The sequence below is a fragment of the Pseudorca crassidens genome, chromosome 19 (assembly GCF_039906515.1).
Source record: "Pseudorca crassidens isolate mPseCra1 chromosome 19, mPseCra1.hap1, whole genome shotgun sequence".
NCBI lineage: Eukaryota > Metazoa > Chordata > Mammalia > Artiodactyla > Delphinidae > Pseudorca > Pseudorca crassidens.
The window spans coordinates 47,854,027-47,876,507 of record NC_090314.1 but is presented as its reverse complement, the minus strand read 5'-3'; the positions used below and the strand labels follow the sequence as shown (position 1 = coordinate 47,876,507).

The 22,481-nt window shown below is 36.3% G+C and overlaps 1 protein-coding gene across 4 annotated transcripts in view; it reads left to right on the top strand.

The window, feature by feature from the left end:
- Positions 1–22,481, top strand: part of NSF (N-ethylmaleimide sensitive factor, vesicle fusing ATPase) — a 156,799-nt gene that overhangs the window by 94,143 nt on the left and 40,175 nt on the right. For all 4 annotated transcript variants that reach the window (XM_067715933.1, XM_067715934.1, XM_067715936.1 and 1 more), the window contains exons 10-15: positions 6,162–6,327; positions 7,399–7,473; positions 7,659–7,846; positions 14,491–14,586; positions 18,024–18,180; positions 21,268–21,401. In XM_067715933.1, the coding sequence (XP_067572034.1) occupies positions 6,162–6,327; positions 7,399–7,473; positions 7,659–7,846; positions 14,491–14,586; positions 18,024–18,180; positions 21,268–21,401 (816 nt within the window). The remainder of the gene's footprint in view (positions 1–6,161; positions 6,328–7,398; positions 7,474–7,658; positions 7,847–14,490; positions 14,587–18,023; positions 18,181–21,267; positions 21,402–22,481) is intronic.

The window sequence follows — 22,481 nt, the reverse complement described above, 5'->3', positions numbered from 1 at the left end:
GATTAAATTATTAGGTGCAGGTGAGAAGCATTTTATAAAATTTGTTGTGATAGTTTGCACATGGCTGCATAGGTATCTTTGGTGCTGTTTTTAAACTTGCAGACAGTTTAAGTATGACACTATTAATAATAAAACTGAGTTGGCAAAGAATTTCTAGGTAGATATTAATCATAGGCAGCTTTTTCTGATATACTTTTCTCAATCCTTACATCCAGAAAGGCTTGGTATATTCGGTTAATGACCCCATGGAGAGTATATATGTGTTACATAATAAAGAAAAGCATCACCTCTGTGATTCTGGACAGTCCAGGCTGACAAAGATGAACACTTGCATATAGGTCAAACTAGCTAAATATAGAACAGCCATTTTCCAAGGCTGTTGCCAGGGGCTCAACAGCATCAGCTCTGTTTCTATGGGGGAAGACTTTGCAAATGGTAAGAACAGAGCTAGAAGTCAGTGAGTTGAAGAGAATTGCATTGTGGAACTTTAAACTCTTTGGTAAAGGGTTTATTGATAATTCAGCTATATTAATCTGTGAACATTAATCTTGACATCTTCCTTACCTGATTCTTAATTTATTGCAGTAAGAACTTGCCTTTATTTAAGTAACACACCTGTAGAAATTGATGTTATCATACTCAGTAGGTTGGCGGAAGGGACCTGATGACAAGTCGTAAGATTAGCAAGGTTCTGAAAAGGTCAGAATTGTACTGAATTATGGTTAGGGAAGATTGCTCCTGTGATCATTAAATCAAGCACAGTATCCTTATTGTCTCTGGCTTCCCTTCCACATAGATGATTTTTGAGGTTCGACTGAGAAGGAAGTCATGATTCCAGTGGTAACGTAAGGCACATTGATAGCAAAATTCATACATTATAACAGCTTTTTGTTTTATGCTGTATTGACAGACAACTTTGAATAAAAATGTTTTCTAAAAATAATGTAGAATCTCACAGCTTCTTAGTCACAAACAGGAGTGTCCTAGTTTTTCTTTGAAGACAGCAAGTATTAATGCTCTACTATATAGAAGTGTTTGGCAAAGCTAAGGTTGTAGTTCCAATTCTTCATTCTCTGTCTTCTCTACAGATGGAAAGGTGAATAGTTTTTGGTGTTGAAATTTTTTTAAGCAACAAGCTATCACTTATCAGACATCTGTTCAATAATTATGACAGTAATTGAGAAATAAAGTTAATTTTTTCAGGTTTTAATTTAGTTTTAAAACAATTGTGGAAAGAGAACAATTTGTAAGTTATGTTCAGGAAAAAGTATAATGAAACTTAGTTAAATTTTGGAACCTTAATGAACACATGAGTATCATCTTGCATAAGAATGCATTAAAGAATGAACAGTACTCCAAATAGTGAATAATAAAATGTAAGTATTATAAGATACTGTATCTATTTTTTGTTTATTATTATGAAGTAGAACTAACTTTTCTGGTGTACCATTTTATAGATTTTAACATGTGTATAGTTTCATGTAACCACCACCAAAATCTACATGCAGAACATTTACATCACCCCCCAAAATTCCCTCATGCTGTCCCTTTGCTAATAACTCCTGGTAACTACTGATCTGTTTTCCATCCCTATACTTTTGTCTTTTCCAGTGTCATATAAATGGGATCATAGTATGTAACTATGACCAGTTTCTTCTTTTTCAGACTGGCTTCTTTCACTCATCATATTGCCTTTGAGATTCATCCAAGTTGTCGCATGTATCAAACATCCCTTTTTACTGTTGAGTAGTATTCCATCTTATGGATGTACCATAGTTTGTTTATTCACTCACCCACTAGAGTGCATTTGGGTTGGTTCTAGTTTGGGGCAGTTATGAGTAGAGCTGCTATAAACCAAGGAGTGGAATTGCTTGATCATACAGTGTTTTATCTGTTTTTTATTTTTTTTAATATATATTCAGATGTGTTTTAGATCCAATCCAATTTCCTTCAGGTCATTTTTAGAACTGTTTTTCTTCCTACTTCTGATGTAACATTCCATCTTTTATCTTTGTCATGTTTGCTTGATCCTTTTTCCTTTGGGTTGCCTTTATTGGAGTCATCTTCTGGTGTTGTAGCCCAGAATCTGTCTTGCTTTTATATGCCTCCAGCTTAATTATATGATTCATCTTCTTACAGAATCTAGTTTGCTACTATACTCTTCTTTACCATTTGTAGATGACTCTCAGATCTATCTTTCTCACCTGTTTTGTTCAGTTTATATCTTATTCTCTGGAGGACATTTCTAATTAGATGTCCTGTTAACTCTTTAATCTTCTTATGGTAGCAACTTAAAAAAAAATTTTTCCCTTCCATCTTTTCCCTTCTACAGCTTTCTTATCATAACTACAAGATAATTTCTTACCTTTGCTGTTACTTCCCCTTCTACTTGCAGGCAGTAACCAAACCTACGACTTGGCTTTTTAGTCATCACTACTCCCATCACCAAAACTCTCTTACAGATTCTGTTTACCTCATTTACATACCATTGTTTCTCACTGACCTTCCAACTACGTATTTCTCCGTTTCCATCCTAAAGTCAGGATTAAAATCATCTTACATAAAGAGCATTCTGCTTTTGCAAGTGTGTGTGTGTGTGTGTGTGTATGTGTGTGTGTGTGAGAGGGAGAGAGAGAGAGAGAGAGTTCAATAGAAAGGCCTGCTCCCTGTTGTGATAGTACTATAACTTTTGTTTCTCACGTTAGGTAAATTTTATTATCCCTTTTATAGGGCCTGGATTGCCTCTTAGCCGTTTGCTCAAGTGGCCCTGCATGCTTCTAAATTCTTATCTGTTAGGCCCTCTCTTTCTCCTTCTGCATGTCTTTGTTCAGGAATAATTTCTCACACCCCAAAACAAGTGTACCTGTGATTTAGGAGGACACAAAGTTGTATTTGCAGGTAATATGATTGTCTACTTAGAAAATTCAAAAGAATCAACTAAAAAAACTTAGATGTTAGAAGAAAGTTAAGTAGCCAGATATAAAATAAATATACAAAAATTAGTATTTCTTCATATATACTGTTTTTGAAATATAATGTAAAAATCCCATGCACAACTGCAACCAAAAAACATAAATAGTTAGGAATGTTATGAATGAATTAGTATGACAAAAAGTACAAAACTTTATTGGGAGATGTAAAAGACTTGAATAATTGGAGACATATTCTTAAGAACTGAATGTGCTATAAAGATATTAGTACTTCCTAAACTGATTTAGAGTTTGAATCTAATTCAAATCAAAGCTTGGCTTTTTTGTTTACTTTTTACTTTTTTTGTTTGTTTTTCATTGGAGAAAGTTGTTTTTGCTCTAGTAGAATGATTCTAATAATCGTCAGGAAGTAAACATGGTTGAAAGTAGCCAAGACAGTTATAAAAAAGAAGAAGAACGTGTGGAGGGTAAGAGCTTGCCCAAACCACTGCTATGGTCCATAGTATAGGCTGGAAATAGTCTAGCACATATGAAAATATAAAGCCTGATAGAAATGGCATCTCAGTCAATGAAGAAAAGTTTATTTAGTCAACAATATTGGATCAGTTAGTTAACTCTTTGAAGAATTACTTGTATTCTTACTTCACTTGTACCATATACAAAAATAAAATTCCAGATAGACTAAAGAATTATATGTAAAGTAAAAATTTACAAGAGAAGAAAATGTAGGTGACTACCAGTGTCTGTAATGGGAGAGGATTTTAAGGATAAAAGTAATGGAAAACATCATAAAAATAAAAATTGATAATGTTGGCTGTTTAAATAGTAAAAATACATTTTTTAAAACCCTTCCATTTATCAAAAATATACCATAAATAAAATTAAAAGACAAATAGCAAACTGGGATAAAATGTTTATAACAAATATAATAATACCCTTAATATATAAATAATTTTTATAAATCAATAAAAATTATTAAATCCCAACAGAAAAATGTACAGAGGACATGAAGAAATAAGAGAAAAATTATCAGTGGTAAAAAAAATGATTTTAAAAAGTGCTAGCCTCGTCAATAATTAGACAAATGCCAATTTAAAATGATTGAAAAATACCATTATTCATACATCAAGTTGATAACTACTTTAAAAAATTTCTAGTATTCATTACTTTCGAGGATATACCAAGATAGTCACTGTCATATACGGTGGTAGGATTGTTACAAAATGATAAAAACCTTTCTAGAAAAATATTTGAAAGCCTATTTCAAGAGCATTAAAATACTCAAAACACCTTTTAACATAACAATTTGCCTTCATGAAGTAATCATACATATTGTCAAAGATTTAAGTATAAAAATGTTCATTGTGGGCTTCCCTGGTGGCGCAGTCGTTGAGAATCTGCCTGCTAACGCAGGGGACACGAGTTCGAGCCCTGGTCTGGGAGGATCCCACATGCCGCGGAGCAACTAGGCCCGTGAGCCACAACTACTGAGCCTGCGTGTCTGGAGCCTGTGCTCCGCGGCAAGAGAGGCCGTGGTAATGAGAGGCCCGTGCACCGCGATGAAGAGTGGCCCCCACTTGCCAAAACTAGAGAAAGCCCTCGCACAGAAACCGAGACCCAACACAGCAAAAATAAATAAATTAATAAACTCCTACCCCCAATATCTTCTTTAAAAAAAAAAAATGTTCATTGCAACAACTTCTTGATACTAAAAACTTAGAAATTGTTAAATATGTGACAGTAAAGAATTAATGTGGAGTAGGGGAATTAAATTGTGAAACCAGTCATATGATGAAATATTATGGAGCCATTAAAACTCATAATGTATAGCTGTATTTATAGACATGGGAAAGGGCTTAAGATAATATCTGGGCTGGAAAAAAGAGATACAAACTTTTTATGTAGTACCAAATTAATAATATCAGTTATTTCTAGCTAGTTGAATTTTGGATGATTGAGATTTCTTTACATCTTTTGGTATTTTTTCCAAGTTTTCTATAGTGATCATGTATTTTGCAATTAGAACCCAAAATAACAATTTTAAATTGTTTTTAAAAAACAGTTAATGTTCAAGAGAATGCAAGATGCAGTGAGTTTCCAATTTTTAATTAAAATAAAATTAAAACAAATAAATCTGCATTAACAGCATTTATCTTTAAGCAACATAATATAGTTTATTTTTAACTTATTTCTATTTGTTTTATAACTTTTGCTCAGTTAACATCTAATACTTTCATAGTAAAATTTTTAAGTCTATTTAAAAAAAAAATGATATCCTTGCCAGAGTTTTAGTGAATACCAACCATATCTGATCTTGAATCTCATTATGCCCATCATTTATACCATCCGTATGTTGTCATATTTAGGTTATGTTCATTTTCACCTGTTTTGTTTTGCTAATCCCTAATGGTTTTTGTTAAAAAAAAAAAAAAAAATCTCTGCAATGCACTTCCCCCTTTGGTTCCTAACAAGAGGCTTAATTACTTAAATATAAATTGCTAGAAGGTCCATGTTAACTTAACCTAGTGAACTATTGGCATTTAAAAGTATTTGCATCTATTAAAAGTTCAAAATATATAAACTGATTTCTTTTAATGATAACTCTATATCTGACAAAGTAAAACAGAAATCACTATGTAGAAGAAACAGCATCTGCTTGACCATGTTCTTTTTATAAACTTTGTCTCTGTTCTCACTTTACTGTTCAGAAGAAGCAATCTGTTTTCATACGATATAACTGAATATGAATCAAGTTCAGTATCTTCTCCCATTTGCCCAATTCCCAGTCTACCTCTGTGTGGAGTTACTCTTCAGCTATATAGTGTGACAAATATTAAACTTACTGCTTTGGGGGCTATCCTCTCACCAAAACTCAGGGAAAATGGGAGGGAGCTGCCGTTCATTGACCTAAGAAATGCTTGACAGTTCTTCTTTCAAAGAATGAGATAAGAAATGTGTGTGAATGAATAGTTAGTTATGATGGACTATTCATTTTCATCAGTATATAATGTGTGTTTTCGTTTTATGTCTATTAAATATGAGGTTCTGGAATGCCTTTTCACTTTGCAGAATTCTGAGACTGCAGTTCCAACACCTTTGAGAGGGCAGCAATCATGATTATACTGGCTACATTTATTAGTCAAAAAGCGCAAAAGCTTTGTTTTGCTCTTTTGATTAGTTTGTTTAATAATATATTCAAATTATGATCTTTAATGTTATTTCTTTCACTAGCTTGGTGCTAACAGTGGTTTGCACATCATCATCTTTGATGAAATTGATGCCATCTGCAAACAGAGAGGGAGCATGGCTGGTAGCACAGGAGTTCATGACACTGTCGTCAACCAGTTGCTGTCCAAAATTGATGGGGTAGAGCAACTAAACAACATCTTAGTCATTGGTATGTTTGCTTGGTTTAAAAAAAAAAGGTACTATGATTTCAAAAACATTAGATACTTAGGTTCTGAATTCAGATTTGTGTAGCTTGTAATTATACTATTTTGCCAGTGTTTCCAAATTAGAATCAAGTGATATTGAAGAATTTCACTATTTTAATGTCTAGCCTTAATAGGACAAATGAAAAATGGGTTTTAGTGACTCATGGCTTTTTTTTTTCTTTTAATAAAACTCCTCACTTTTTTTTTAAATTTATTTTTTATTATTTTTGGCTGCGTCGGGTCTTAGTTGTGGCATGTGGGATCTTTCGTTGCGGCACGCGGGCTCTTCGTTGCAGCACATGGGCTTCTCTCTAGTTGTGGCATGTGGGATCTTAGTTCCCCGACCAGGGATCGAACCCACGTCCCCTGCATTGGAAGGCGGATTCTTAACCACTGGACCACCAGGGAAGTCCCAACTCATGGCTTTAAACTTATAGTTAACAGGTGAAAAAGGCTGCACGATGTAATGCAGTGGTTTTCAAACTGGGTCCTGTAGGCCTCCAGGAGTCCTCAGAGCTACTTCAGGGTCTGTGCGGCCAGGGTTTGAGCTTCAGATCATGCATCCCTATTATAACTTATCTTTTTAACTGCTTTATGTACTGAAGTTCTTCTTAAGATGACTTTGAAAACAAAACAAAACAATAATTCTGCCGTTTATGAAGGTTGAAAACCATTGGCCTACAAAAAAGGGATGTTGGGGTCAGACAGATCATGTTCACATTGCCCCTCTCTCACTTTGATAGTTTACTTACCTTCTCTGAACCTAAAATTTTCTTTTTAAATATGTGAAGATTTCATTACATTTATATTCCACTGGCCTGTACAGTAGTGAAATACTAAAGCAAAGTCCCCAGGTATTTTCATTAGGTCGAGAACAAATGATATTTTTGAAAATGATTGCTTTTCTATTTGACTTTTATAAAATGTCCTCTTAGCTTGTCAGGGAAAATGCTATTCTTACACATACTGAAGGGGCATTTTATCTTATTTTTGAATTCTGATAATTTGTTTGTTGTTTTAACAACTGTGCTCAGGAATGACCAACAGACCAGATCTCATAGATGAGGCTCTCCTTCGACCTGGAAGACTGGAAGTTAAAATGGAGATAGGTAAATAGATCTGTCACTGATTGGGGGAGGGGAGTGTAATTAGAGTTCATTAGCAGGAGCAAAGTCATATAACTTAATATTTGTTAGAAAAGTTGTATATCAGAAGCAGGTATTTACACGCTTGAGTACCTATAAGAAAAACATTAAGATTATAATAATGTCTATTTTATTTTCAATTTTATCAGGCTTACCAGATGAGAAAGGCCGACTCCAGATCCTTCACATCCACACAGCAAGGATGAGAGGGCATCAGTTGCTCTCTGCTGATGTAGACATAAAAGAACTGGCCGTAGAGACCAAGAACTTCAGCGGTGCTGAGCTCGAGGGTCTGGTGCGAGCAGCGCAGTCCACTGCTATGAACAGACACATAAAGGTCAGTGAAATCAACTACCATATATTAGGAGTCTGCAGCCCTGTAAATACCATGCCAGTATTCTTTCTCTTTCCTTTTAAGCATACTAAGGACTAGGGTAATACTGACTTTTGATGGAGAATAGACATGGTAAAAGGTATAGGGATTAATTGTCAACTGCTAAATCTTCCGAGTAGTTGGAAAAAAGATGATGGTAGCATCTGCCCCATGGTAACCACTGACCCATTTACCTTAGGTTGCCACCATTTGATACAGACATGTGAAGATGAAGATTTTGAAGAATTTTTTAAAAATTTGTGCTGTGTTGACTTGTATCATGACATAGGAAGTTGGATTTTCTACATGCTAGAATTACGGGGGCTGCTTCATTAAGTAAATGTATTGAATACCTGCTATTTTCAAGGTATTAAGCAGGAGACACAAAGATAATAAAGCACGACCTTTTCCCACAAGGAGTAGAGAGTCAGGGAAATGGATATGTTTGCAAATTAATACAATAATGTTATTGATACTTTGGTAGAAATACAAAGGATACTTTCATTTTGGTAAATAAAATTTGATAAAGTGCATTTGATCCTTTACCATCGCTTCTCTTCAGGTTTTACTTATCACCTGTAGTTAGATGACTCCCAAATTTATGTCTCATCTCTTGAAAGTATCTTTCTCTCACTTTCAGATTTATACCAAATACCTCTACCTGGATATGTTATCAGGTCTCAAATTTAATATTCCAAAACCAAATTCACTTTTTTGTTGTTGTTTTTTCTTACTACTTTCCTTCCTGCTCCTACTTCCCTGTTTATCCCAATTTCCCAAGCTTAAAACTCCAAGATTTCTACCACTCTGTTGTGTCCTATATCAAGTTATTTGCCAAATTTTGTCAGTTCTATCTTGGCAGTATCTTTCAGTTCTCATTGCCACCACCTGTCTTCTGTTTGATTAACCTTCCTGTTTCACACCATTCTATTCTTCAGAAACTTTCAGTGACTCACCATGATCTGCAGAACAAAGTACAGAAGTCTTAGTCTGGTCTTTAAGGTCCTCTTAGATCTGACCCTAAATTGGCCTTTCCTGATGTGTTCCCAGTTATTCTCCATACACTTTATAAATTTATTTATTTATTTATTTTATATTTGGCTGCGTTGAGTCTTCATTGCTGCACACGGTCTTTCTCTAGTTGCAGCGAGCGGGGACTCTCTGTTTTGGTGCCCAGGCTTCTCATTATGGTGGCCTCTCTTGTTGCGGAGCACGGGCTCTAGGCTCATGGGCTTCAGTAGTTGTGGCTCATGGGCTTAGCCGCTCCGCAGCATGTGGGATCTTCCCAGACCAGGGCTCAAACCTGTGTCCCCTGCATTGGCAGGCGGACTCTCAACCACTGCGCCACCAGGGAAACCCTCCATACACTTTAGCCAAACTAAAATATTGAATATTTACCAGTCATCAGATATTAATGTATTTTTCTACTTCTCTGCTGTTACCTCTTTTTTTTTTTTCTTCACTGAGAACGTTTACCCTCTATGTTTACTTATCTTTTCAATACCTGGCTCATATACCACCACTTTCTTCAAACTTTTTCTCATTCTCCCTTTCAAGAATGGTATGTTCTGTTCCTTCTTGAACTAGTAGTGTATCGGAAATTCCCTCGCGGTCCAGTAGTTAGGACTTGGTGGTTTCACGGCAGTGGCCCAGGTTCAATCCCTGGTGGGGAAAACTAAGATCCCGCAAGCCACACAGTGTGGCCAAAAAAAAAAAAGAAATAGTAGCGCATCATTTACAATACCTTCTGTTGACTTTCGATCAGTGGATTTATCTAGCCTAGTGTGTGCCAGACACTGTACTAGCGGTTAATGCTCCAATTGCCTACCCTTGAGCAGCTCACAGTCTAATCCGCCACATGCAGTAATAGAAAGTACATACGGGGTAAGGAAGTGAAAAGGTGTCAGGTGTGGTCAGCTTGTCGGGTGAGAGGAGCCTTCACAGAGGAATTTCTGGGTGGATATGTTTCCTGATGGAGTCAGGCATTTTAGGTAGAAAGAACAAATATGCAAAGGAACAGAGACACACAAACAGCATGGTGTGTTACAGTAATTCAGTACTGCTGCAGCATAAAAGGTAGGGAAGGGGAGGTAGAAAGAGACGTGGGGGATAAGTCAGGAGGCTAAAGCAGGGGATGGAGCACAAAGAGCCTTTTATACTGTGCTAAGAAGTATGGACTTCTTTTCTGTGAGTAGTGCTAAGCCATTGAAGAGTTTTAAGAATAGCAGTGACATAGTGTTAAAACATAAGCTCACTCTGGCAGCTTTGTCGAGTGGAGTATTTAGGGGAGTGAAGTTGGTGACATAAGACAAGAGAGGGGAACTTGTATAACAATTCACACAGGAAATAGTAAAAGCCTGAACAGTCAGGTTGAGTATGTTTTATTCGGGTATACCCTGGCAATGGTTTTAAACCAAGGGTCGGTAAATTGTGGCCCATGGGCCGTATCCAGCCAACCACCAGTTTTTATAAATAAAGTTTTTTTGGAACACAGCCACCCTTGTTCATTTATGTATTGTCTGTGGCTGCTTTCATGCTACAATGGCAGAGTTGAGTATTTGCAAAAGAGACTGCATGGCCCACAAAGCCTAAAATATTTACTATCTGGCCCTTTACAGAAAAAGTTTGTCAACCCCTGTTGTAGACTTTAAGTCCACATCTTATTCATTTCTGAATCTCCCACAGTATTTCATATAGGTCTTAATACTGAGAATATGGTAGCTGTTTAGTAAATATTTTTTAAATTAGTAAATATGTATTCTGTATCAAACTCTATCTATAAGCCATAATACCCCTACATAATGGAACTGACTTTGTTCTAGCTCAAGAATGCCATAATGGAAGAGGCCACTTTAGACAAGATGGTAAACCTCTTTAAAATACCGGAGGCCCAGTGGGGAGGAGGATACTAGTACTACTGCATTAAAACAAAACAAAAAAAAATTGAGAATGCCAAAGGACTGGATAGTGTGGAAATATAGTATTGGGTCCTTTATAGAATGGACCCATTCATTTCATTCATCCATTCTTTCTCCTTGTCGTAAGAAATGTCTTAGAAAAAGTGATGGTGACTTCAAGAAAAATTGTATAAATGATGTGAAAATTGCTCCCACCATACCGATCTTTCACCTCAGACCACATCAGTGCTTCCTGATACTATAATCCACAATAGCTAGTTTATTAGGTATCAGATTTTTCATATGCATTAGCCACTGGATTTTTTATCCTATTTAGTCATTTGTCATTTTTATCACAATAATCTTATCCCAAAGTGTCTCTAAGCCATTGTCAAGAAACGTGCTTTCTTTAAGCATGTATTGGATTTATTTACACACGAGGCAATGAGAAACGGTGGAAAAATCACAAGTTTTGTAGTCAGAAGGTGTGGTTATGTGTTACAGTTCTTCCCACTTTTTTTGTTTCTGATTTGTCAAGGGGAAATAACTACCTATTTCATCAAGTTTTTGTAAAAATGAAATCAAATACTGTTTGTGGAAGCGCCTCAGTTGGTGTAGAACTTATACACAACATTCATCTGTTTATTATGATGTTCTTTGTTTGTATTATAAAAAGCCATTATTGGGAATTCCCTGGCAGTCCAGTGGTTAGGATTCGGTGCTCTCACTGCCAGGACCTGGGTTCAATCCCTGTTCGGGGAACTGAGATCCCGCAAGTCTACTGGCATGGCCAAGAAGAAAGCCATTATTAGTGTTATTTTGCTTCCTTTTCAAAAGAATTAGGTTTAAACAAAGTCAGGTGAAATAAACTAAACAAGTCTTCCCTGTTAAACTGTTCTTTCAGGTTTTTTGAAGCAAGTGGAAAATCCAGTCATGAACACCTGATGTGCATGTCATTTGTGCTTGAATCCATGTTTGTGGTCAACTAAAATTCATGTGACATTTGGTTGTTTTTAGCTTGAAAGGAATTTCTGCTTCAGGTAGAGAAGATAACACAAATTTCTTCTGCTCTAATCTGTTGTAAGGAAATAAATTGAGGACACACACACACACACACAAACACACACACACACTTTACAACTGAATCAGCTGATTTATGTTTTCAGAATTTCAATAAAATTCTTTTTTATTTTCTGTAGAATTTTGAATGATTAAGGTCATTCTACCCTTAATTTAAGAGGAATGATAAGAACTTTGAAAGGTCAGATTTAAAAGGTTATGAAATTTAAGTGTGACCACTGGATATTTGCTAGTGTTGAAATACAAGTTTATTAGTTTCTGCAGGTATAAGCTGAAAGATGTTGCCTCTTCCATATTGATTAGCTGTTATAAATAAAATGCAGAAAAAATCACACTAATTCAGACAAATAAGAAAAGGTTTTCTGAATGAATAAAAATTCAGAATTGTAGATTTTTTTAAATAACATTTTGAGATTTTGACAAAATAGTAAAATAGTAAAATAGTAAAAGTTGGCCAAGAGAAGTCCTTAAACTTATTTTAATGAATAGGTATGAAAGGTTTATCATTGTAGTATTGATTACTTACAATTATGTGACTTCTGAAATTCCTGGAGTGTCTAAAAACAAATTGTTCTAAAATAACTGTCCCCCAGCCATCTTAATTCACTTTAATCCATTGGGTGAGTCCTTTCTTAGTAGTAAAAATGCAAGGTTCATACCAGCTGCAGTCCTGAAATCTGTCATATTTTTTCAGCAAATGCTGAAAGATAGACAAGATTTTCCCTTCATATTGCTATATGTTTCTGTCATTTGAATTCAGTTTCACTCTAAAAGGAAATCATAATAGTATTTCATAACACTGTTATGAAGATGCTTGCCTGTGCCTCCCTGTGTACATACGAGAATCATTTTCTAGGATAGATAGATAGCCAGATGGATTTTTGAAGACATGGTTGCATTGTCTTCTAGTTTCTAGTGTTTATTCTGGTTCCTTTTACAGGTGACCTGTTTTTGTCTCTCAAAAAGGTTCTAGAAATTTCTCTTCACCTTCGGTGTTCTGATAGTTTACAACACTGTGTCTAGACAGATGTGGGTTTCTTTTCATTTACCCTGATCACTCATTGAAACCTTTAAATTGCAAAGATACACCTCTCTTCAGCCGGAGAAATTTTTTTTTTCTTCTGTCTTTTATTGTTTTTTTCTCTATCATTCTTTCTCTTCTTTCCTTCTGAGACTCCTCTTAGATCAGTGTTAAAACTTCCAGATACATGTTCCATGCTTTTTAACCATTCTCTCTCACTTTCTGTCATTTCATGGGATTTGGGGCAGGAAGGGAGACAAATAAAAGTGTTCTGTTTGCCATCTTGATCTAGTTTTCTGACAGAGTTCTTTTTGTCCCATAAGGCTGAGTTTTACAGAATGTTTGTCATTTTATTTGTCTCAGCAGTCCATTCCTAAAGGAACATGACTCATATTTTATAATAACCTTTGGAAGGTTGATACTGCTTAACATGCTTTGGTTTTGTAGTCAGATTTTTTTGAAGATATGTTTTTTTAAAGCCCATAGTACCATTTTAAAAATTAGACTCACTTGCCTTGTGCTATTGGGAGTGAGCCCAGTCACGTTAAAAAGTGTGTTGGGGGCTTCCCTGGTGGCGCAGTGGTTGAGAGTCCGCCTGCCAATGCAGGGGACACGGGTTCGTGCCCCGGTCCAGGAAGATCCCACATGCCGCGGAGCGGCTGGGCCAGTGAGCCATGGCCACTGAGCCTCCGCATCCGGAGCCTGTGCTCCGCAACGGGAGAGGCCACAGCAGTGAGAGGCCCACGTACCGCAAAAAACAAACAAACAAAAAAAAAGTGTGTTGGTATCTCAATCACTCATCAGGTCCAGGCAGCTCCAAGTGCTGATAAAGGCCTTGATGCTTCTCCAGATGTCTGTTCTAAGTGGTAGCTTCAGGTGCAATAAGCAGAATATTTGGAGCTGGCACATAGATTCTCAAGCAGAGAGTATGAGTAAAAATCAAAGTTGTAGGTCCTTGGTCTCCTAGGATAATGGTTCACAAACCTGGTTGAGCATCAGAACCACCTGTGCACTTTATAAAAATGTAAATGCATGGACCCTCTGCTGGACCTTTTAAATCAAAATCCTGCAGGGTGGGGCTGGGCATCTGTATAAGTATGTAGGGGTGTGTGTGTGTATATCTTTAAAGACTCTAGGCGTTATTCTGATAGGCAGCTGAGGATGAAAACCACTTTCTAGAGACCCTCTCTATATAGTTTCTCCTCCTCGTGCCTCATTTTGAAAAATAAAAACAAAAAAAAACTCTATCCAGTGTCCTTTGGTAAAGATATGTGATAATTTACTTGACTGGTACCCTCTTCATGGACATTTAATTTGCTTCCAGTCTTCGGCTATTACAAATTACTCTAGTAGATATCCTGGTACATATAACTTTGTGCACATTTGTGAGTATATTCATGGGATAAACACCTAGAAGTGGAGTTGTTCAGGCAAAAGGCATAATATATGTATATGTAGGTGTGTGTGTGTGTATGTATGTTTGTGAATTTGAGAGAGATTTTTTTTGTCTGTGGAAATATGCCTTTTATATCCTCAGGTGTTATATTCTTAGGCTGAAAATATTCTTAAATCTTGGAAGTCCTTAACGTTTTGTTTTCATTTCTAATCAGGCCAGTACTAAAGTGGAAGTGGACATGGAGAAAGCAGAGAGCCTGCAGGTGACAAGAGGAGACTTCCTTGCTTCTTTGGAGAATGATATCAAACCAGTGAGTATGAATACTGAGTGATGTATAAGCCAAAAATAATAATAATAATTCAGGGGAAAAATAAGTGCCATTTTACTCAATATTTTGGAAGGTTATATCACGTGTAGTTTTTAAAAAATCATAAAATCTCAGTACTGGAACTGTCCAATATAAGAAACATCTGTTCAGTAACTCTGATGGCTGGGTAATTAACCAAGACTTACTGAAATATTTCTCATGATAGGGAGCTCACCATCTTGTAAGGCAGACCATTCAATTTTGAGACTTTCTAATTATTAGTTCTTAAATTGTTTTGAACTAGAAATAGTTTTCTCATTAGTTCTTATATAATCTGAAGCTACGGAAACCTAAATTCATCCTAATTCATCCATCCTTCATATGTTAGTTATTATGTTTAAAAGTAATTCTCATCTCCTTTCACTCTCCCTTTCCCCACCCTCCTCCAAGGCATCCCTTTTTCTTGCTCAATACCTCCAGTTCCTCTAACTGCTATAGTTTCTAAAACTTTTAACCATTTTCAGTGCCCTTTTTTAAAAAGGTGTCAATTTTCTTAAAATATACTCAAAACTCAGTAGTCATAGTTGGAGTTTTAGAATACATTATAAGGTCATTAACCCATTTTTCTATAAAACAACCACTCATGTTTGAGTAACCATTACTTGGAGTCCTATATTAATACAAAAACAAATTGTAGAACCTTAAAAAGGTGTGTATGTTGTTTTTCTTTCTTCAATGGACCTTGGGTGCACAGAATTGGATTAACCTTAATCTTTAATTCATGACATACTGTCATTAGTCTACAGCGTGTAAAATAAAATATGGTATGTATTGATTTTTTGAGACTTGCTATTTTATTATGTATTTTATTATCAAGTCATCTATATGATTGTGCTATGCCTCATTTATTTTCATTGCTGGATAGCCTTCCATTGTGTGACTAACACAATTTGTCTGTTTTCCTGTCAATGGGCAGTTGGAACATTACCAGTTTTTTGTTATTACAAACAACTGCTGCTAAAGCATTCTTGAATGAGTTTCTCCTAGATATATGTTTAGGAATTAAATTGCTGGGTTGCTGGGTATATGAATGTACAATTCAAACTAAGACTTTAAAGCTGTTTTTTTCAGTGGTTGAAGCAATAAACACTTCCCCAATAATGTAAAAGAGATCCTATTCTCTGCATCCTATACAACACTTGGTATTGTCAGACTTACTTTTTGCCATTCAGTTGGATGTAAAATGGGATCACATTTTGGTCTTGATTTTCATTTCACTGATTACCTGTGAAGTATTTCTCCATATGTTTATTGGCCATATGAGTATCTTCTGTGAGATGCCATTCACGTGTTTTGCCTATTTTTCTGTTGTATTGTTTATTTTTATTTGATCTGTATAAGTTCTTTATATATCCTTGATAATAATTATTTGTTGCAAGTATCTCCTTTAAAGACAAAAATCAACTTGTTTTAGCCCATCTGCTTTTTTAAAAAATTAATTAATTAATTAATTTATTTATTTTTGGCTGCGTTGGGTCTTTGTTGCTGCGTGTGGGCTTTCTCTAGTTGTAGCGAGCGGGGGCTACTCTCTTCGTTGTGGTGTGCGGGCTTTTCATTGTGGTGACTTCTCTTGTTGCAGAGCATGGGCTCTAGGCACGTGGGCTTCAGTAGTTGTGGCTCACGGGCTCAGTAGTTGTGGCTCGCGGGCTCAGTAGTTGTGGCTCACTGGCTTCAGTAGTTGCGGCGCACAGGCTCTAGAGCGCAGGCTCAGTAGTTGTGGCGCACAGGCTTAGTTGCTCTGTGGCATGTGGGATCTTCCCAGACCAGGGCTCAAACCTGTGTCCCCTGCATTGGCAGGCGGATTCTTAACCACTATGCCACCAGGGAAGCCCACTGTCTGCTTTTTTATGACTATTCTGACTTTTAACTGACTTTTCAAAAGTTACTCAGCAGTGGAAATGGTTTAATCTTTTGCTGTTATTATTTGTAATAGTTACCAAAAATATTAGAGCCCAGCCTAACTGATCTATCTTAAAATTTTTTCAAGGCAGGTAATTTGGCTACAAGGAAAGGGGCAACTAAGATAACTTAGTTAAGTAAGCAGTAACTTTTATTTATTCCAGGGGTCTGGGGGATAAAACAAAAACTGAAATGACAGGATAAGTAAGGATGACTCATACATATTATATAGCTTGGGAGGGTCACTGTTTTCTGGTTCACGTATCTCAGCTCTGTTAGACAAAAGCCAGCCAATCTACATATTTCCTACAACAGCCTTCCAACCAGTATTTATTAGGCTCTTCCTTTATAACTTTTTACACAGCCACTGCATTTACCATATTCAGACCAGGAATAAGAACTTTACTCTGTACTCAGGAATCAAAGCACTAGTGTATGCAAGGACCAAAGAGTGGTCTGAAAAATGATTTGGTGGCAAAGTAATAGAGTGATGAGACCACTGTATACTGTTTATAAACAGTATTACAAAAGATGACTTTCTGTTAGGTGCAAGTTCTAAAGAACTGTTAAAGTTATTCCATACATTGGGGAGTGAAAATTTGACTTTAGGATTGTGATAATTTTTTTAAATTAGAAATTGTCAAGCTATATGAGCTTTATATTACATTGGGTTATATTTTCCTACTCATTTTTTCTCCTGTTAACCTTGTGGAAGTGCTATTCAATTAAGTAAATAAGTACTAAAGTTTTTAACTACTTTTGGTAGCTGGTTTGATGAGCGTTACAATTTGAGATTAGAAGTTGAAAATGAAAAGGGTTGTGATTTATGCCCCCATATATAGTACAAATGAAATGATTATATATAGCAATTGCTTTTCTTTCCTTTCCCTAACCCTTCAATCTTCATTACCTCTGCTCATTTCTAGCTCGTTCTAAATCTTACATTTACACACACACTTACCTTTTGGTGCGATTCGACTTATACCCCCTACCACCAAGCGTATGTGGACAAGATCTCCTCATTACCATTTCATATTTCCATTTTAATATCTGACACCTACAGTCAGTGTTAGGATAGTATCTTTGTGTGCTGAGCCAACTGTTTCTAATTTCTAAATCCATATTCTCTCTTTCTCTTTGCTCTTGACAGAAGGCCACAACCCATGTACTCCTTATAGAAACAAGCACGTTGGAACATACCCTTTCTCAGGGATTGCGAGGGCTTGAGCCCTCACAGAATCTGAGCCTAAATATATTTTTTATTCTGTTAAGTCACGTGAAGCAGTTTTTGCTCCAATTGGGTAAAAAGTTAAATGAGAAATTATAAAAGTTTTTTTTTTTCTTTTCAGGCTTTTTATATTAATATGGGATATTGCTATAGCCCTAGCATGTAGGAATTATTACTCATCCTTTATACCTTTAAATATTTAATTTTTAATACTGATGCTGAAAATGCTTTAAACTGTCCTTTTCCTTCATAGGCATTTGGCACAAACCAAGAGGATTATGCAAGTTACATTATGAATGGTATCATCAAATGGGGTGATCCAGTTACTCGAGTTCTAGAAGATGGGGAGCTGCTGGTCCAACAGACTAAAAACAGTGACCGCACACCATTGGTTAGCGTCCTTCTGGAAGGTGAGAAAAAATGATGTGATAGCATCAAAAGCTGAAAAAAGAAAAAGAAGCACTTTTACAAAGCCATTTAGCACATTCCAGAAAAATGAATTATTTTCAGTTCTAAACCTGTTCATGATTTGAAAATAGCAATCCATTCTGTGTTCCGATATTGTGCACGAATTTAAATCTTCTTGGGTTAGAATGTTACTAATGAATGATAGCAACTAGTTTTCTTATAAGATTGTATCTAAATTTCTATGTTACTTAATAGACTCTATGATACCACATAATATTCAATTCAATTAAAAAAATATTCACTGAGTATTTACTGTGTCTTAGGCATTGAACTGGTTGCTGGAGACACAAAGACATTCACAGAGTTGAGTCTGGTCATGAAAAAAACCATGTAAACAAATACCTAACTACCATGTATGTGTAAGGGTATGTGAATGCAAGTCATTTTGCCCAGGGGTGGTCAAAGAAAGTGTTCAATTTAGGTTTTGCAGGATCAGTTAGGATTTTACCAAGTAGACAAAAAAGGAAGGACATTCTACCAATTATTTTTTATAGTTATAATTAGTAGAACAACAGAAAAGTTCAGTGAGTCCACATGACAGGGGAATCCAGCCCCTTCCAAAGGGCTAGGGGTGGGGGCTCCCTGAGAGAAACACATTCAGCCAAGACCTAAAGGACGAGGAGAAGCTGGGCGTGCATAGTAACTGCGGAAGATGTTCTAAACAGAGGGACCAGCGTGTGAAAAAGCCCTGGGCTGGAAGGAGACTGAACCAGAAAGGGAGATTGGCTAAGACATGAGACTGAAGAATTAGACAGGAGCCAGTTCGTGCAAAGCCTTGTAGACCATGTTAAGGATTTAGACTCTGTCCAGGGGGCAGTGGGGAGCCATTTGTAGGATTTTAAGCAGTGAAGTGACATGATCAGATTTATATTTTCAAAACGTCGTGACTGCTTTGTGATAGAGAAAGGATTAGAGTGGCGAAAATACACAGGAAAGACCAATGGTGAGAAGCAGTTGCATTAGTTTTAATGAGAGCTGATTATGGTTTGAAGTACTGTAGTGGTAGGAGAGATGGAGTTATGTAGACCCTTTTGAGAAATATTTAGGAGGGAGAATAAAAGAGACTTTATGATAATTATAATAATGATTAATTAATTATTAAGCATAATTAAGCTAACATTCTTTGAACTCTTAACTATTTGCCAGTCAGTCTACTAGCACTTTACATATACTTTCTCATTTAAACCCCACTTCAATCCTGTGGGGGCAGATGCTGCTGTTATCCCTATTTTGTAGATAAGGAAGCTGAAGCTTAGAAATAGTAAGTAGATTGAAAATGGGGAGAGATCAAACATGATCCCCAGGTTTCTGGTATTCACGGCTGGTAAATGCTATTGTTTACTAAGACTGGGAACGCTAGTGGAGAAGTACATTTCAGAAAGAAAGATCATGAGTTCAGTTTTGGACACATTAAGTTCATGGTTCCTGTAGGATAATTGAATGGGAAATGTTGAGTAGCCCACTGGATATGTGGGTCTAGTGCTTAGAAGAGAGGTCTCGCTGGCAGTATACATTCATGAGTTGTCAGTATGTAGACTGTTGTTGAATCCATGGGTGTGGATGAAGTCACTTACAGAAAGGGTAGGTTGAGAAGAAATGTGGGGCCTAGGACTAATCTCTGAGGTGTGTCAACATTTAAGGACTAAGTAGAGCAGGAAGAGTTGACAAAGGAGATTGAGCAAAAATAACCAGAGAGGTAAGAGGGGGGAAAAAGAGAATGTGCTGTCACAGAAACCAAGAAAAGTATTTAAGGAAGGAAGAGAGGTATAGCTGATTCACTTTGCTGTACAGTAGAAACTAACACAACATTGTAAAGCAGCTATACTCCAATAAAAATTGATTATGAAAAAAAGAAAAATAAATAAAGAGGAGAGTTATCAGTTGTATCAAATATTCCTGAGAGGCCAACAGATAAAGTGTTGGATTTGGCGACGTGGAGGTCATTGGTGACCCTGATGGGAGCCTGTCCCATGTAATGGCAATGGAAGCCATAGCGTTTGTTTGAGGATGGATGGAAGGTGAAGAGTGAAGGCAGCTGGTGTAAATGATTATTTAGGGAGGTTCCATTTCGAAGGGAGAAGGCAGAGTAGTGTTGAGAGTAGTGAAGTCAAGAAAGAGGTTTTTTTTGTTTTGTTTATTAAACTGTCAGTAGACTAGAGCATGTTTAAATGCCGTTGGTAAGGCTCCAGGGAAGAGGGAGGGGTGGAACATATAGGGGAGAGGGTACAGTCAATAATGTCAGGTTCCTCACAGATGTAGAGAACAAATGTATGGACACCAAGGGGGAAAGTGGTGTGTGTGTGTGTGTGTGTGTGTGTGTGATAAATTGGGAGCTTGGGATTGACATGTATACACTAATATGTATAAAATGGATAACTAATAAGAACCTGCTGTATAAAAAATAAAATTAAAAAAAATAATAATAATGTCAGGTTCCTGAGAAGATGGGAAAGAATGATTGGTCAATTTATGGTTGGAAGAGGGGCACATCTTTTATTACACAGAATGGAAGGAGGAGATGTCTAAATATAAGTAAGTAGCTTTGGTTGCTTTCATGAGAAGACCTGAGTCTTTAGTTTCCTAGCTCTTTAAGTCACGTTTGCTTCTAATAAGGCACTTTTCTCTGCCCCTAATATCACCTCCTAAGAAGATTGTATTTTTTTGTCAGACAAATGATTTGATAGAACTAGTAACATAGGTACTGATATGCATTCGAATGCATTCTCTTTCTTTTTAAAGAAGCAAAACGCTTGCATTTTGTATATTTAGCCAGAAGTTTGAAAGATTAAGGTTATGTGAGAAAGAAAGAAGGAATATATTTCAGTATACTTTTGAGAAGTGCTAATCAGTTCATTAAATTTAGTTGCTAATAAATAAGAGAAAACATGTCTGCCGTGAAATTGTGTCAGGAAATGTTAATGAGCAACTAGTTGAGGCCTCAGTACATTGTGGATAAAAGTTTAAACTTGTTTTATTCCTCTTTGCTTAGGTTGGCTTTTTTCCCCTGACTTGCTCGTATTGTTATGCAGGTCCTCCTCACAGTGGGAAGACTGCTTTGGCTGCAAAGATCGCAGAGGAATCCAACTTCCCCTTCATCAAGATCTGTTCTCCTGATAAGATGATTGGCTTTTCTGAGACAGCCAAGTGTCAGGCCATGAAGAAGGTATCAGGATTTTTACTTTCATTTTAATTTCCTATCTCTTAGATGTGTGTGCACGCGCGTGTGCGTGTGTACGTACACATGTACATATATATCTGTCCTTGTGTGTGTATATATATATGCCATGGCAGTTATGTTCTTCTCAAGTAGAATTAAATTATCAGCAGAATTTGGTGGGAAACAGCAACTGTTTTAGACATAGTATTTAACTTCGTAATGCATTTTTATTAGAGTATCCTTATCTTCCAAATTATGCTTTGTTTAGTGTGTATTATGATTAATTTTCATTTCTTAAGTTTGTATTGACTTGATTGAAAGATCACAGTTAAGATTGTTTGAGTAGAGTGGAGCAAATTCATTTAGGAATTTTTAAGTTCTTTCATCAATGTATAAAGTCAGACTAGGGTCAATTAAATTGACTGTATAGTTTGGGAAAGAACAGAGGTGTATCATTGGAAAGATATTCTCAAAACCTCTACAGAAAGATGGTGGTATATTAGATAGTAATCAGTCTGCTTGGCAGACTTAGTGCGGTCCTTGTCTTTTTGCCTTTCTCCAAGTGCCATTTGTCACCTTCTTAATACAGCTGCTTTGAACCACTGGTGAAAGTTAGAACAACATAGAATCCTAGCACTGAAAGAACTCTAAGATCGTCTGGTTCATCGCTCTTACATTCAAGCAGGTACCATGTAAGGCATTTAGGATAGTAGGTGGTTGCTCATTAAAAACAGAAAAGAAAAACAACAAAAATCAATGCTGAACACTCTTAATGCCTGTTTCACCTCACTTAATTTCCATTGATATTCTGATTTTGCGTACTCCCAGACAGTGAAGAAAGATTATTTTTTATATATTTAGTTGAAGTATTTATTTTACTTAAATCCTTTTTTTCATGCTTGATCTTTTATAAATAAGAACTTACTGTAAGTTAAAGAGATGTGAGAAAATCAGAATGAGGGGAAAGAATCTTGAGAATGGGCTTGCTGCCTAGTAAAGACAGCTCAGATGTTCTTTTACCTTGTTCTTAGGCCCTCACTTTATAAAGATGTAGGATAGAATTACCTTAGTTTTTCTTTAGGGAAG